We start from the raw sequence: 16,809 nt of genomic DNA, 5'->3' as shown, positions 1-16,809 counted from the left end.
TATCTAAATTCTCACGTGAGGAATTCTCTAGGGAAGTGAAGGCCAGAAGTTTATCAAACTCTAACAGGGAGCCAAATAATTTTGTAATAACTGAAATGGAAGTAGGAGAGAAATTGTTCAAGTTAAACATAAGAAGTGGACTGGATCTATCCAATTATATTAAGGGAGGTAGCAAAGGAAATAAGTAAATCCTTAAAAGTTTTCAGATGATACAAAGTTTGTCAGGGTTGATAATGCCAGTGCAACAGGATCTATAAAAGTTAGGCAGATGGGTCGAGAAGTGGCAACTAAAGTTTATAATTGACAAATGAAAAGTACTGCATATTGGTAGCAGTAACCTGAGAGTAACCTATCAACTGTGTGGTACTACACTCAGGGTAGTGGAGGATCAAAAAAGACTTGGGGTAATTGCACAGTCATATGTGAAGTTTTCTGATTAGACAGGCTGCCAGGACAGCTCGTGGCATTTGTCATTGATATACAGAAATTTTACTAGCAGGGGGGTGATACGTTGATTATCCCTTTGTATAAGGCAATGGTTAGGCTACACATTGAGTACTGCATACAGGTCTGGGGGGGGGGGGGCCCTCATTTTAGGATTGAGCTACTGGAACAAGTACAGAGAAGGGCAATGGGATTGGCGAGGGAACAAAGGGGTGTTCTTACTAAGAAAGCCTTGAGTTCTGTAAATTGCAGTTTCTGGAGACTAGGCACCTGCAAGGTGATCTGATTTGAGGCATTGAAGGCTTTCAATGGTTTGTGCATGCTCAGTGCCGATGGGATTCTTGCTCAGATCCATGCACTTGATAGGGTAATAAATTCAAATTGAGTAAAGGCAGTTGCAGAATAGATATGCAGAAATTTGCCTTTATTCAGTGAATGGTTGATTGCTGGAACAAACTTCCATCCATCATTGTGGAAGTTGATAGCTTAATCTTGAATAAATAAATTCAAGGAAGAATTAAGACAAACATTTGGAGGGAATGTATAGTTAAAATGGGAAATGTTTTTTTTTTTTTTTATTTATTTATTTTTTTTATTTATTTTTTATCTTGTATAAGCTTGCTTTCTTGCATCATATGCTAATGCTAAACAGTGAAACAGTGAAATAATTTTCACTGATAATTTTTTTCTGTCCACAACTTCAGCTAGCTTCAGTTTCCTTGGTTTATGTGCCCAGCTGGTAGAGATGCTGAGAATTTTATTATCACCCTTACATTGTTCATTTACTTTCATTAACTACTAGAATACCAGACAGTACTTATTGTATACCTAACAATCTTGATCTTTTCCTCAGCACAACCTTTGAAAGTATACAGTACTATTAGTTGTTTTCCAGACAACTCAGACCACAACTTTGTGATTATCTGTTCACCAGCTGAGTCTTGTGGTGTTTAATGTCACAAGAATGTAAAATGGCATGATTTATGTTCATCTTTCTTCGTTGGACTACTCTTAAATTTTCTATCCATAATATTAGAACAGATGTGGCAATGAAATTATTTTAAGGAGGAAGTCCTTTATTCATTATTCACCCTAAACTCACATCCTCTATCTAAACCATGGTTTTCCAATAAATTTGCTATGGCTGTTCAACATAAGACTATAACATATCACAATTGGTTGTATCCAGATCTTTGCTTTTTCTGCCCACACTAAAGATTGCAAAAGTTGTAAACAAATTATTAATAATTTCACAAGTTCACCAGACCCATATAAGACTTGCATGAGTCATTTTTCCACTTGGGGCCACTTCTGTGTAATGAGCTTCTTTGTAGAATTTTTTTTAATTTGTAAAAATACACTGTACTTAACTGCTTAAAAATATTAATTTATTCTTATTTTGACTGCTTAAAAAATATTAATTTATTCTTATTTTCCTTAAAGTTTCCTGCTAAGCATTAGAATGATGTAATTGCCAAAAGTCAAATCAGAATTTTAAAACTTAAATGCAGTTCAATTCCAAACTCATTAAACTCAGAACATGAATAATCCGCGCAGTCAGTACCTGTTCATATTTGGGATTACAATTATAAAAAAAAAAAAAAAAAAAGAAAGAAACAATTTGTTGTTACCTTAATAAGTGCATGGCTTCGCTATACCACCACTCTATAAGTTATAGTTATTCTCTGTAATGGTGTAGTAGTTTCACCACTTTATCTGTGTGAAAAGGATTTAGGTTCAAATCCTGATTAACAGTTTCAGTAGGCTTCTTTAATCATGCCAATTTTGGGCAAAGGGAGTATTCTTTTTCCTCACCAGGTATTGTGGGGGTTTTAGCTCATACAATGTGCAAATTGTCCTCTGAATATACTTGTACAGATACAGTATGCTACAATCTTCAACATATGTGGCCAGCATGGACTTATGATCAGTATCTTGCTGTATAGGAGATCTTTGGTCATGTGATGCACCAGAAAATTGCTAAAGAATAAGTTACTTCAGTTTCTACTGTGTGATGTAGAAAGTATCAATTGGTACTGTTTCTTGTTCATTCTATTGAATGAAGTAGCTATTCTTAAGTTAGTTTCAGTGCAAATGTTGTTACAAAGTTATAAATGTGTATATTAAAAAAAAGTAACAAAACTAAATTAGCAATAAATTTTGTAAATTTATCAAAATGTTATTCTTAGTTTTGAATCATTAATTTTCACTATATTTTTCATTGTAGCTTGCAGCATCCATCACCTATTGTTAAGTTACAACTGGTTCCTCTTCCTGAAGGAAATAATCTCTTGTTTTGGGATGGTCACAGTATGGTGATGTTGTCAAGAACAAAATACAATAAATACTCAGAAAAATGGAAAATTATTTTAGATGATGATGGCTTTTTACCTTTCAGGTATTCTGCTTAGTTGAAGCTTTGTTACCTTTTTTTATTTACAGTAATTTAACATATAAAGCATTTAGATTTGTGATTTATGGCTGAAGATCTTGCTGTGCTTCTGTTATAATTTAAGCATATTACACTGGTAACTAATATATAATCGTGAAAAAACATTCTTAAACAATGTAATAACGTAATTTCAGACAAATGTGTAGAAATTCATAGACTTAGAAGCAGTCAAGCTTCTTTTCATATTTTTCCGGATCGTGGATTGTAGTTTATAACGTTTGTTGTCACTAGCAAGAAAACCACTAGATTTGTTGTACACCACTAAATAAATACCTGTTTATTCATTGCACCAGGGAAATGCATAATTGAATGGAACCAACATATCTAATACGGCCAAGACTAGAAAGGTTTACATCAGATACCAATGATACATAATTTATAACAAATGAATCTTATTTATGTCAAGAGTCATATATAATAATAATAATAACACACACACACACACACACACACCCTACAGGTTAGCAGAAAGGATGGCATCAACAGTTTCCGTAAAGTTTCCTGGAAAGTTTTTGATACTGGTCTATAAAGAATAAATATACATCAACACTGAGCTGCTGAATAAAATGTTCAATAGTTATGAAAAAGCCCTCTCAAGAGAAAAGATTTGATTGGAGAGAGGAATTAAAGATGGCTTTTGTCTAGTACTCCTGGGGGAGGGAAAATGTACCAACCAACCATATCCCAAATAGAAGGAGGCTGCCAAGCATTTGAGAAGAGTTTGGAAACTGCCTGTAAAAGACTTTACTGCCTGTAAAGTAACTTCTTGAGTGGAACCCATTTTCATTCGGAGATGGTGTGTTCATTGCCAGTTTTTAGGTTAGACCATGTTTAGTAGCCGATATTCTGCCAAGTACAAAAGCCAAACAGGCTAAAATAGTTGGTAATCACAGCAATAGCGTTAAAATGTGATTACCATTAACAATAGCGGTAATCACAGCAATAGCATTAATATGCAGAAAGAGTATCACTCCATGGAATTCCAGCAGACACTTCTTTAATTAGCAAGGAATTGTTACTCTGTAAGAGTTCTATGGAGGGATTCTTGAATGAATGAACTCTTTAATTCTTGAAATTAGAAAATTCCCTTGTAAAATTTCTCCAGTAGATACCATCAGAACTGTTTACCCATCAGAAGCACTGTTGGGTAAACAGCATCAAATGCAGAGGATAAATCAAGGTAAACAAGGTCAAATTGACCCTTGAAGATACAAGAAAAATAGTTTCCAAAAGATTAGCAATGGTGGAGACACCCTTGTTTCCATAATGAATGTCGGAGAAAGGAGGAAGCAATATTTGTGAAGTTAGAAGAGGAAGAATGAATCTTGGAAATAATTTAAGCAGTGAGAGAAATAATTAAATGGCTTGGAAATAATTAAAGCACTTCTGCTTAAGAGAAAAGGCAGCACCCAGTTCCATATCCCACCAGCATTTGGAAATTGATCTGATGTGGGTCACCTTGGAGGAAGCATGTGCAGCAACCATTTTGAGACCAGAGCAAATCCAAGGTCAAGGGGACAAGAAGAAAGTATATCCCAAGGTAAGACATTAAGATCAAAAGCTGCTGGAATATTGAGGAATTTAGGGGAGAAAGAGCCAAAATAATATCTTTTTACAAAATATCTCTGAAATATTGAAGCATTTATGAATGTATTCATAGGAAGTCAAAGGAAGACTAAAGTCACCAAAAATAAGTGCTGATTTTCAAATGACGACGTTGGATGAGCCAGTCAATCAAATCTATAAAAACCTGTTCTTCTAAGCTAGGAGGAATGTACATATTGTCCTAGGTGCACTATAGCCTCAGCAGCCTATGTGCCCCTAAACCCCCATAACACACATACACACATATTGTCCTAAACCAGGTTTCAGTAAGACAACAGATATGGAAGTTACAGGAAAGAAGAAGAGTTTCAAGATAACATAGTTATTCTTTAAGCTGCAGACATTCTGACTGAAGTGCAAGTTGAGAAAGTCATTGTAGTCTATCATAATGTTAGCAACAGCAGCAGGACTATATGATTGATGTAAACAGTTGAAAGCAGATGGACCTGATCAACAAGACACAGTAGTAGATATTGAGAGAGGACCAGAATCAGGAATGGGGAGAGTCCTTACAATACCTTAGAGGAAGACAGCTGCTAGCACAGTAGTTACTGCTATTCTACCACCCCATATGGAAATAGGCTAGGTTCCATTGGATAGGAGGAACTTTTGTGATTTCTTACACCATGGCTTAGTTAGTAAATCTTTGGTGAGGGCTGCATGCTCTTTATCCAAGAAACAGACAATATCTGGGACAATGGACCCAACTTTTAAGCAATACTTCAGGATCATATATACAAATACTTGTAGCAACATAGGCCATCTCTCAAGAATTTGAAGGGGTATGTAGTCAGTAAATTACTGGTTCAGTATGTGCATTGGAATCCAACACCAATTACTTTATGTGCATCACTGATCTGGGCATCTGTACCCATTTTTACTGAAACCCTCTTATAGTCAAGACTACTGGATCTTGAAATTGCTAAATATCTCTGGTAACTCCTTTACCATCTGAAGAGGAATTCTCTACACAAACTGGACTTCATTCCACAGAAATTGCAGATATAAACATTCACGTATGTTCAATAAGTTTAAAATTGATGCATTTCAATATTGTGGAAGCAAAGTATATAGGAAGCAGATCTGGAGAAGCTTTGATGATATCAAGTATTAACCTACCTATAGGAAGAAGGATACTGGGAGTCAGGGGGGCACATGGGACTTTGTCAGTGAAACTTTCTCATTGACAAAGTCTTGTAGCAAAACATAAAGCCTGTGCTGATTTTTTTTTTTTTTTTTTTAAATGTAATTTTAAGGAACACTGCACATTCTGCACAGCAAAGTTTAAATAAAATTCATGAATATAAATTCACTGATCAATCTGGATACTGTGATGCTGTAACAAAGGAACTGGACAAAAAATTATTTTGGCATTACACACTTTCATTTCAGAAAAGTTTTTGATTCTGTTCACATAAAAGGCTGCTATGCAGATAGGAGTGGTGTTGCATTAAGAGTAAGTTACTGGTGTTGCATTAAGAGTAAGTTACTGTGGCATATAAAGGGATGGAAGAATGGGAGAAGACAAAGGAGTAGTTATAAATGGGCACTGCTCTTCTTGGAATAATGTTAGTGGAGTTCCCCATGGCTGAACCCAGTGTTTTCGTTTATATTTATTTTTAATATTGAAGAAGGCATATTAGGCTTAATGTATAATTTTTCAGATGATATGAAGGTTGGCAGGTGGTTAATGGCAGTAATCAGGTATGTTACTGCATAAAGATCTAGAAAAATTAGGCAAATGGACTGAAAAGTAGGAAACAAAGTTTTTAGCATTGACAAATGCAAGGTACTGCTTATGGGTAGCAGTAAACTCAGATTTGTGTACCAACTGTGTGGTACTATACTCAGTGTAGTGGAGAAAAAGACCTGGATGTAATTGTGCAGTGTAGACATGTTCTCTGTGCAGTGCAGATGGGCTAGTAGGACAGCTCATGGGGTTTTGTCAATTATACAGAGGAATTTTGCCAACAGAAATAGGGAGGTGATTATCCTATTGTATACAGCAATGGTTAGACCACATCTTTAGTATATTGCATACTGGTCTGGAAGTTTCATTTCAGGGAAGATGTGGATCTGTTGGAATGAGTGCAGAGAAGAGCAGTGAGATTAATAAGGGGAACAAAAGAGTGCTCTTATCAGGCAAGGCTTCAGTTCTGCAAATTGCCCTCTCTAGATTCTAGGCAGGGCTTTGAATGGATTGAGTAAGCTCAGTGCTGATGGCATCCTTCCTCTTGCTGAGACTACACATGAGGGGGGGAATTAATTCAACTTGAAGGATTGTTGCAAGATAGATTTGTGAAAGTTTGCCTTCAGCCAGTGGTTAGTTGATTTTTGGAACTGACTTCCAGCTGAAGTTTGTGAAATTGGGTAGTTTGAATGAAATTTTAATTCAAGGAAAAACTAAAGCTATTAGAAGGGATGAAGAGGTGATATGGGAAGTTTTTTTTTTTTCTTCTCCTCTGATGCTGTATAAAACTTGCTTTCTTGCATCATTTGCCACTACTTATACTAATATGTACTCCAACTATCCATTACTTGAGGCCATATTTAGGCGATTCATGTAGGTGAATATAATGACAGAAGTAAACAGAATCAAAAGTTTTTGTATTTATATGCAAAAATACATTCTTATCAAGTGTTAGCCCACTTTAACACAAAATCTACTTAAAATATTAATTCACATAGTAAATTAGCATTTTCTTAACATTATTAATATCTTTTTTTTTTATTATAATTGATTTAATTAAAATCTTATTTTATTTCCTTTTGTGTAAACTTTATATAATAGGACAGTTGGAAGTTTGGTAGATGGTAGTAATGTGGAGATAGTTGCAGTTACAGGAGATGTGGAATTAGGAACCAAGGTATGTTTTGATAAATATGCAGAAGTATAAAATATATAAAATGCTTTAGCATTTTTTCTGCTTCCTTGTTGTCCAGTTAGTTGTAACATAACTTATGAAAAAATTATTCACCTGCTTTCTTTACTACTCTGGTTATATGAGGGGGTATCAAAAAGTTGGTACCCTTACTTGGAAATAATAGCTCTAGACAGGTGAGACTTCACAGGAACTTTAATCCTTTTTTATGTACTCTACATGTATAGTAACACGTTTCTCCCATCTGTGGATCAGTTGTTTAATGCTTTGATCATAGATGTCTACACTTTTTGCCTGAAACCATGATTCCACTTCATTGACTTCCTGAGACTAATCAAAGTGGCGTCCACACAATGGCTTCTTCATTTCTTGAATCAAGAAGTCTGATGGTGCTAGATCAGGAGAATAGGACAGTAGTTCCAAGCCACACTGGGCAACAAAGTTGGTGGTGGCAACAGCTGTGTGAGCCGGTGCATTGTCTGACAGAAGACGGACACCTTTGGTTAACATTCCACACTGTTTCACCTTCAAAGCATTGCATAAGTTTTTCAAAAGATTTCTGTAGTATTCTCTGGTAAGTGTGGAATCACAAGGTAGGTAATCTGTCAGGATAACCTCTGTTTTTTTCTGTCCCAAAATACAGACATCATCATCTTCTTCGCAGATGGAGTGGTCTTTGCCTTTTTGGGAGATGGGGAGGAGGTGTGCTTCTGGATCATACTGGTACACCCAGTATGATCCATTCGTCATCTGTCACCAACTGATCAAAAAAAATTCTCGTTTTTTTGATCATCCACATTACACAAATCCAATAGTTGGCGAGAACATTGCATTCGACATTGCTTCTGCAAAGGTGTCAGCATCATGCAGAGACCTTAGGCATGTACAGATGGTAATGCAAAATGCTGTGGGCAGACCCATAACTAATTCCCACTATATTTGCAATGAAATTAATTGTCACACATCTGTAACTCGGCACCAGCTGCTCAATCTTGCAACCGTCTCACTGTCTGTGAATGTTGATGGCCTTCTCTTGGCTTGTCAAAGACAATTGTACAACCACATTGGAACTCCCGTTTCCACTTTTTTTACAGTATCATAGGATGGACAATTCTGCCCATACACAGCTTTCATTTCTTCATCAATTTCCTGAGCTTTCTTGCCCTGCAAATGCCGGAACTTGATCATTGCTCAATACTCCACTCTGTCAACCATAGCGTCCTTCCTCAGATTCTGGGCTCCACCTCTGGTGTGCGATCACCTACGGGATGAAATTTCACATGTTAGTTAATGAATATGTAGACAACTTATATTAAAAACGGCATCTTCCTACTGATGTTTTATCTAGGTCAGAGTATGAACTTTTTGGTACCCCCTTCCCCTCGTATATGCCTTCAATACAGCTAAATGATTTTAAAAAAACATGGTTACAAAATGAGTGTGATGCACATATTCTATAACCAGGTTATGTTTTCATGCTATTTAACTCCACTAAGAGGATCAATGTAAATGGCTTTGTGAAGTAAGCAATGTGAATAAAATACTTGAGTATTAATGCCCACCGTGAAATGGTATTCAACCAGTACATTAACCAGCTGTTAGTAGATATCTAATTGTTGGTTACATACCACTGGTAGCTGTCCACATCTCCCCCACCCCTCCACAATTTAAGCATATGAGGAACGGTACGAAAATAATGCCTCCTACTTTTTTTCCTCAGAAAATTTAATTCCTACAACTGTGCCTTTTATATCAGTTAATCCTCAATCATTAATAAACACTTTTACCACAAAGTCACCATCATTTTCAATGCACTTCCACCATCTCTATGTCAGACACTGTATTCCAATCTTGTAAAAGTCCTTACTCTTGCTCCAGAGGGTTTCGTGAACACTGTGCTTGAGCTGGTCGTCGTCCACAAAATGGGTTCCACAGAGTGCATCCTTCAGTGGGGTGAAGAGGTGATAGTCAGAGGATGCAAGATCCTGGTCATGAGAAGGGTAAGGAAGAACAGTGCTTCCCAGTTTTGCAATGGCCTGTATTATGCACAGACTGGTGTGGGTTCGTGCATTGCCATTGAGAACAAGAACCTCATTAAGGTTTCCAGTCAAACTCTACGGATGTGGGCTCTCAACTTTTTCACATATTGATCTGAGTTGATTGCAGTGTCACAAGGAGTCCACAAGCAAGACCCCATCTTTCTCCCAAAACACTGTCACCACGACTTTACCGACAGAAGGCTGTGAACTTCTTGTGCGGTAAATTTTGATGGTGTCACTCCACAGACTCTCTTCATTTCAGGGTCATAATGGTGGACCCAGGTTTCATCACCTGTGACTGTGCGTCAAAGAAAACCTCTCTGGTGAAACCTGGTGAAAACTTTAATGTACCCCAGTTCCTTCGTGATAGTTATCATAGCATGAGTTTCCCTATACCTACTGCATCTCACAATTTGCATGTTGTGATGCTGCGGTCTTTGATCAGCAGATCAATCTGGCTCTTATCTGTTGTCACCAATGCTACTGGCTTGTCAACAATGTCACTTTCCCCACTCTTAAAATGCCTTACCCAACTTCTAACTGTACTCACATCTACAGTATTGTCACCATAAACATTTTTCAGATGCATATGGATTTCGATAGGCATCACTTCTTCCTTGATAAGAAATTCAGTCACTACTTTCTTGATATGTATATCTGTAACATCCACCATTTTGAACTATGTGTGCTGCACTTTCGAGACCGATCACAGTGCCACTCAGTATGGTGAAACTAGAGACTTATAGTGACACGCAAAATGATCTGTTGTGCCACATTTGAAAGCAAAAAATTAGGAGGCATTACTTTCGTACCTAGTCCTCATATTAACAGTGCAAAACCTTGAGTGTTAGTAACTGCTGACCTCAATAATGAATATTTATCTTTTCATAATTTTAACCCATCATTGCGTAATACTGGTTTTCTGGGTTCAAATGATTTCTCATCCTTCTAAAACTTAGCTCGTATAATTATATAGGTCATATGTGGCTTCAATTTGTATACAACATTGAGTGAGCAAACTAGGTTTGCTACTAAATGCATTGATATTATAATGTGGAAGCACCTCTCTGTAAATTGCCTTGGTTATTGCCCTGTACACTTTTTTTTTAAATAAAAACTGCAGCTGCAGTTTCACATTACTTGGAAATTTGTTGGTGGGAAGTATTCATTGAGCTTTTTAAAACTTCACTGTTGAGCAAATCACATATTCTGGATACTTTGCATCACAGGATTGTCAGTTCATTTACTCATGGTGCCTACCTCTCCACCACTAAGATATTAAGCAGTGTCATCACAGTGATTTTGGGAATGCCATACATTTTAAATAGCAGTGTATTTTCCTATTGGGTTGCTTTTTATTTAAAGTGGAATACCAAGGAAACTTGTGAAGTTCGTTTTCAATGATATTGATACACTTAGTAGCAGACCTTGTTTGATCAATGTTGTGTTTAAACTGAGGCTATGCTCTACCTTTACAATTGTTTCATAACCCTTAGCATACAAGACCTTTGTCCAAAAAAAATTATTGAATTTAACAGTTATCTTACTTATTGTAAATGGTATGTGAATATTAATTGTTTTAATTTTTTTTCTAACCAATATATCTAAGAATTGTAAAAATAAAATGCTGTATTCATAATGACAATAAAAAGTATGGGTTAATTTTTCATGAACTTTAAGAAGATAACTGCTTAGCATTAGAGTGGCATATGATGCAAGAAAGCAAGCTTATACAGCATCAGCCAAAAAAAAAAAATCCCTTTTCCATTTCATATATCCATTCACTCCAAAAGTTTCTCGTTCTTGCTTGAATTTATTTAAGCTATCAACTTTCACAATGACAGATGGAAGTTTGTTCCAGCAATCAACCACTTGCTGGCTAAAGGCAAATTTCCACACATCTATTCTACAACTGTCTTTCCTCAATTTGAATTTGTCCCCTCAGGTGATTAATCTGGGCAAGAGGAAGAATCCCACCAGCATTGAGCTTGTTAAAACCATTCAAGGCCTTATACACCTCAGTCTTAGGTACCTTGTAGGTACCTAATCTCCAGATGCTGCAATTTGCAGAACTAAAGCATTTCTTGGTAAGAGCTCCCCTTTGTTCCCCTCACCAATCTTGTTGCCCTTCTCTGTATTCGTTTCAGCAGCTACTCATCCTTCATAAAATCAGGCCTCCAGACCTGTTTGTAGTACTCTAGGTGTGACCTGACCATTGCCTTATGTAAAGGCCTGTGGCTTTGTTGCACTATGGTGCACAATAGCTTTAGATGCTGATGCACCATAAAACTCCTAACAACCAACCAACTTTTCATTATACTGTGAATACTATTACTAACCCACAATTCCAGTCAACATCTGGAAAATTAAAATTTCCCCATTATGAGACATTCTGATTTGTTCGCCCACTGTATTACTCTGTATAGCTGTTTGGTATACTCATCACGGTAATTAGGCCTATAACACTCCTACTCACAATTTTGTTTTCCCAGTGCTCATATCACAAGAAACTGACTCAACATTGCACTCTTCACCCATGTCAACTGGATGAACTGCCTTAGATTTAATATGCTTCTTAACTAAGGGCATAACCTCTCTACCTGTCCTGTCTGTCCTTGTATACATTATACTCCCTGTATTTAAATTCAGCATCACTTAGATCTGAGTGACACCATGCTTCTGCTATTCCTACGATGTCTGCATTTAATGACTTAATCAATACTTCAAATTTATTTACTATGCTCCTAGTATTGGTGTACATGCAAATGTTCTTACTCTTAGTTAACCTAACAATGGCCATGTATTTACTTGTTCCATGATGATTCTCACAGCAGTTCTTGAAATCTCCAGCACCTTGCTTTCCAGGCTGCTGCTCATTCCAGTAGAGGCAATGCAAGAATCACTTTCCCCTCTGACTGCAGCTACTGTTAATCTATTTGTCTGTGAATCCTCCCCAACTAGCAGTTTTCTGACTCATCCAACACTGCCTCAATAGCATCAGCAAGTATTCTTGCACCCTTTATATTTAAGTGTATTCCATCCCTATAGAAGCAGCATCTCCTGTTAACAAGCAGAGACCCACTGAGAAAAATTCCACCCCACGAGCCTTGCACAATCTCTTCAGGGCCAAACTGATTGACAAGGCTCTTGTCATATACTCCCTCCTATCGTGTCTGGGCACAATTGCTGACAAATTTAACCGTAACTTGTGACTTTTTTTTTTTTCAACATCGATCTGTTCTTGTTAAGTAAGTCCGCAGATCTCATTATAATCATCAGTTGCCTGGCTTGTAGCATACTCCTGCTCACATTTTTGCTTTCATAGTGCTTATGTTACATCTGACTGACAGATCATTTTCCTGGAAATCCATATCAGTTGGGTATACTGCCTTTAGTACATGTGCTTCTTAACCAATAGCACAACTCCTCTCCACTTGCTGACCTGTCTGTTTTCTCTGTATGTGTTCTACTTAGTATTCAAGTTCTGCGTCCACTATGTCAGAATGGCACCATGTTTCTGGTATCCCTAAAATGACTGGATTTTATGATTTAACCAATACTTCAAATTATTCAAATTTATTTACTATTTTCCTGGCATTAGTATATGAACAGTATGTGTGTGCTTTTTTTTCTTTTTCTTTCTTAGTAATCATAACACAGCCCAGATATTTGCCTGTCCCATGAGGACACCCATCTAGCAGGCTTTTTAATCTTCCACACCTTGCTTTCTAGGATGTTGCATGTCCGAAGATCAATTTCATCTATTTATGAGTGCCATTAAACTATTAGTCTGTGTATCCCCACTCCCAAACTAGCAATTTTCTGACTCACCTAAACACTGCCTCAATAACATCAGCAAATATTCTTGCATCCCATCCTACTGAGAAAAATTCTACCCTGTGAGCCTTGCACAGTCTGTCTAGAATCAAATTGACAAGAGTCATCATCACATACTTCCTCCTATCATGTCTGAGCCATGCTCCAGATTGAAACAAAACTTTCAAATTTCGTTCTTAACATGTGGCTTTTTCTCAATATCATCATCTTCCTGTTAAGTAAATCCTTAGACTGCCTGTCCTTAATATTATTAGTACCAACGTGTACAACAATATTACCTTTTGTGCCCTTAAACAATAACTATTCTACAACATCATTAAGTTTGGCCTCCAGCAGCCATACCTGGTCCCATTCCACCTATCCTTTTTCACTATATATTTCTTGTAGGACCTGTGACCTCACTCTTGGTGATTCTGCTATGTTGTCTGATGCTTGAATGTAGGCTCAAGTGTTGAGTTAGGTGGCTGACTGCTTGTAGGTCTTAATTATAATTCTTTCAAGCATATCAGCCCTTTTCTTCAACCTCTAATTCACCTATCAGAACACTGAGATTTCACATAATCTCCCCTTTAGCTTAATTATATCCTACTGCAGATGGCTCCACAAATAATGTACTATAAAGACCCTGCTTGTAACTGCCCTCATTAGTTCTCCTCTGAACCAAAGCATTGCCACTTTTCTTAACCCTTTGCTTTCCTGCTCTAGTCTGGGGCATGATTTTTAGTTTAAATTAAAAATGCCACACTAAGATATAGTAAGTACAATGAATAATAATACTACTCTATTTCTAACTTTTGTGGAGGTGTGTTCATATTATACTACAATGTGCAAGTCAGTAAACAAGATATCCAACTTCTGTATATCTCAAAAACAGCCAATGCTTCCAACATTCAAATAAACTCTCCTTGAAAGCTCCTCATTACAGCTCCTGACTTTGTCAAATTAAATGACCCTCTAAGGAAACAACACTCTAGTTTACTTCATTTCTTTTCTCACTTCATCTTATTTAATGCATTAAATCAAGCAGAATTGGAATTGAGTTTTGTCTAAATATGAGAAGTATTGGCTGTTTGAAATACTTTAGTAAAGTCACTATACTTAAAGCAATTAGCCAGAAAATGTCAGTCACCCAGCTCCTCAACAATCCTGCCCAACTTTGATTTTTCGATCCCAGTTTCAAAATCATTATCAAGAAAGGAGAGAAATACAAAATTTTGCTTTGACCTTGAAATTCCAAAGAAAGATAATTTTTAAAAATCTGCAAAAAATAATAAAATAAAAATTCTGGGTCCACCCTCTGTATATCCAAAATGTTGCATGTTGGGATTGGAACAAAATCATTAGTAAATCAACTTTATTAATTGTATGAAATCAACAAAAGGTTTCACTTAAGGGATTTAAATATTCATCTATTTTTACATTTTAAGGGGGTTTTGTTAGCATTTAGTTTTTTTTTTTTTTTGACAGTTTTTGATTACTCTTGACTCTGATGCTGTCAGCATATACTCCCTCTGTTGGTGTTGATGGATCAACTTTAATGAGTGCTTCCAATTTCTGAAAACAGACAGGATCAGGAATACTGAGGGATGTTTAAACATTAGAAGGGTGAATTTGGATGGAGAATATTAATTTGTAGCTTTGTTTGAATTAAAAGTTCATGCACACAAAGTGAATATTATATCTACACATTACAAAACCAACCATATCTTCAAGAGAAGTTATTTCATCACATTCTTCTTTTATTGCAATTGTTTCTCTATAGCTTTTAGTGAATGAATAAGCCTTCATTAAATACTTTTTGCCTGTTCATAGGGATGAAAGAATGGAGTTTTTGTGCCAGATAAGTCCCAGTTGATGATATTCTTTCCTTTTAAAACAGTTTTCTCCTCTCTATACTGTTTATTGTTGCAAATGAGAAATTATAATTTGATCAGAGTACACAAAGTGAAGACTCCTGTATAGCTAATTATTTGACAATGACTCCAATTCTGTCACATTCACTTTTCCATGAAAAGTATCAGTTCATGGTTTATTTCGTTTCATATCCCTTTCAGTAAAAGTACCATGAAAAGTATAATGGTGATGAAATGAATTATAATGCAGTCTTCATCTTCACTGACCAAGGAACAACATGCACACATCAAAGTCAATATCAGCAAGAACTGAAACCAGAATATTTGTATGGAATATTTCTGATTCAGTCTTATTTGTTGGCTGACTAGAAAAAAAATATATTTCATCTATAATCAGAAAGAAAACCATTTCAAAAAAAAATTGTCCGTATCACATGGCACATCACATTATAATATATAACATCAGATTAGAAATATATGTGATTAAAAAAAAAGGCACAGCTTAAAAATTGTAAGTGAACCTGTATATTTCTTTGTCCATTCCATTCCACTCCAATGAATTGGTTCCATTCCAATGAAATTACATGACAGTTTGAAACCCATACATAAGTGAAAAACTTTGGACTTGTACAATATCAAATTAGATTTACTAGTGGTTCCATTCCAATGAAATTTTCTGGATATGCAGAGAACCTAGAATATATATATTTTTTCAAATATATCAAAATACCTTTTTTTTTTTTTTAATTTAAGTCAAAAAAATTTTGATTAACCTTGAAAATCAAAACAATATTACCCTATCATGTCATTATCAAATGCAAGTCTAAAAGAGTAGCTTTAAAATGAGTCCTGTTATAGAGGCATAGTGTAGTTTGAACTGGAGCTACACTCAATTGACTATCTGGTTTGAATGTCTTCCAGTTTTTGAAAATAGGTAATTCAAAACTTGTTCAACACATATCTGAAAATCTAGATTTTTAATTGCCTATGTAAAGTTATTTATAACAAACTCTAAAAATATATCAGTTTCTAAAAAATTTGAATTACCTATTTTCAAAAAACAGCCTCTCGTGGGCACATCCAGAGGAACTGGGGGCGGCCTTCTCCTTGGCGACGACACAGACACCATATCACAAAAATACTGTCATGACATTTTTTGTGCACTATAGTCAAAAACTGCTTCCACGACACCTCAACACTCTCCTCTCTCGGCTCTATTCAACTCTAATGAACTCCCTTGGGTCTCCCAGGACCCAGTTTTTAAAGGGAGAAGATCCTCCATAGTTTACATAAATCTCAGATATGATTAGACTCTCCAATGCTCATCTCATGGACCTGGACGGCACGTGATGGAAAAGGAATGATCACAATGTCCCCCCATCTCTCAATCTGTCTGGCCCTGTCTGGTGACTACCCGAAGTACCAAGCGCATTTCCATATTTGGCACTACTGTTGATACCCATACATGTGAATATCACTAAAGGCGTGTGACTTATGTCCAAGCTAGTAGGCTTCTCTGTTTATAATATAGGTTATTTTAAGAAACAGCTCAGTAGAACTTTGTGAGAGTTTTATATACTACTATGCTTTGTTATAATGGAGTTGATAATTGAATATTACAAGTAAAAGATTCTGTAGAAATCCTTAGTAAGTGGGCATAACAAAGGAATAGGGGAGTACTAAAAGAAGGTTAATTT

General features: G+C 36.2%; 1 protein-coding gene across 1 annotated transcript in view; it reads left to right on the top strand.

Moving 5' to 3' along the window:
- The window catches only part of LOC150091732 (uncharacterized), a 97,485-nt gene that overhangs the window by 54,996 nt on the left and 25,680 nt on the right, over window positions 1–16,809 (top strand). Inside the window, exons 6-7 of the mRNA XM_090369500.1 lie at window positions 2,672–2,842; window positions 7,293–7,368. Of these exons, the coding sequence (XP_090225626.1) occupies window positions 2,672–2,842; window positions 7,293–7,368 (247 nt within the window). The remainder of the gene's footprint in view (window positions 1–2,671; window positions 2,843–7,292; window positions 7,369–16,809) is intronic.

Source organism: Mastigoproctus giganteus, chromosome 1 (genome assembly GCF_048544385.1).
Source record: "Mastigoproctus giganteus isolate SK-2022 chromosome 1, ASM4854438v1, whole genome shotgun sequence".
Classification (NCBI taxonomy): domain Eukaryota; kingdom Metazoa; phylum Arthropoda; class Arachnida; order Uropygi; family Thelyphonidae; genus Mastigoproctus; species Mastigoproctus giganteus.
This window is presented reverse-complemented; position numbering and strand designations above follow the sequence as displayed.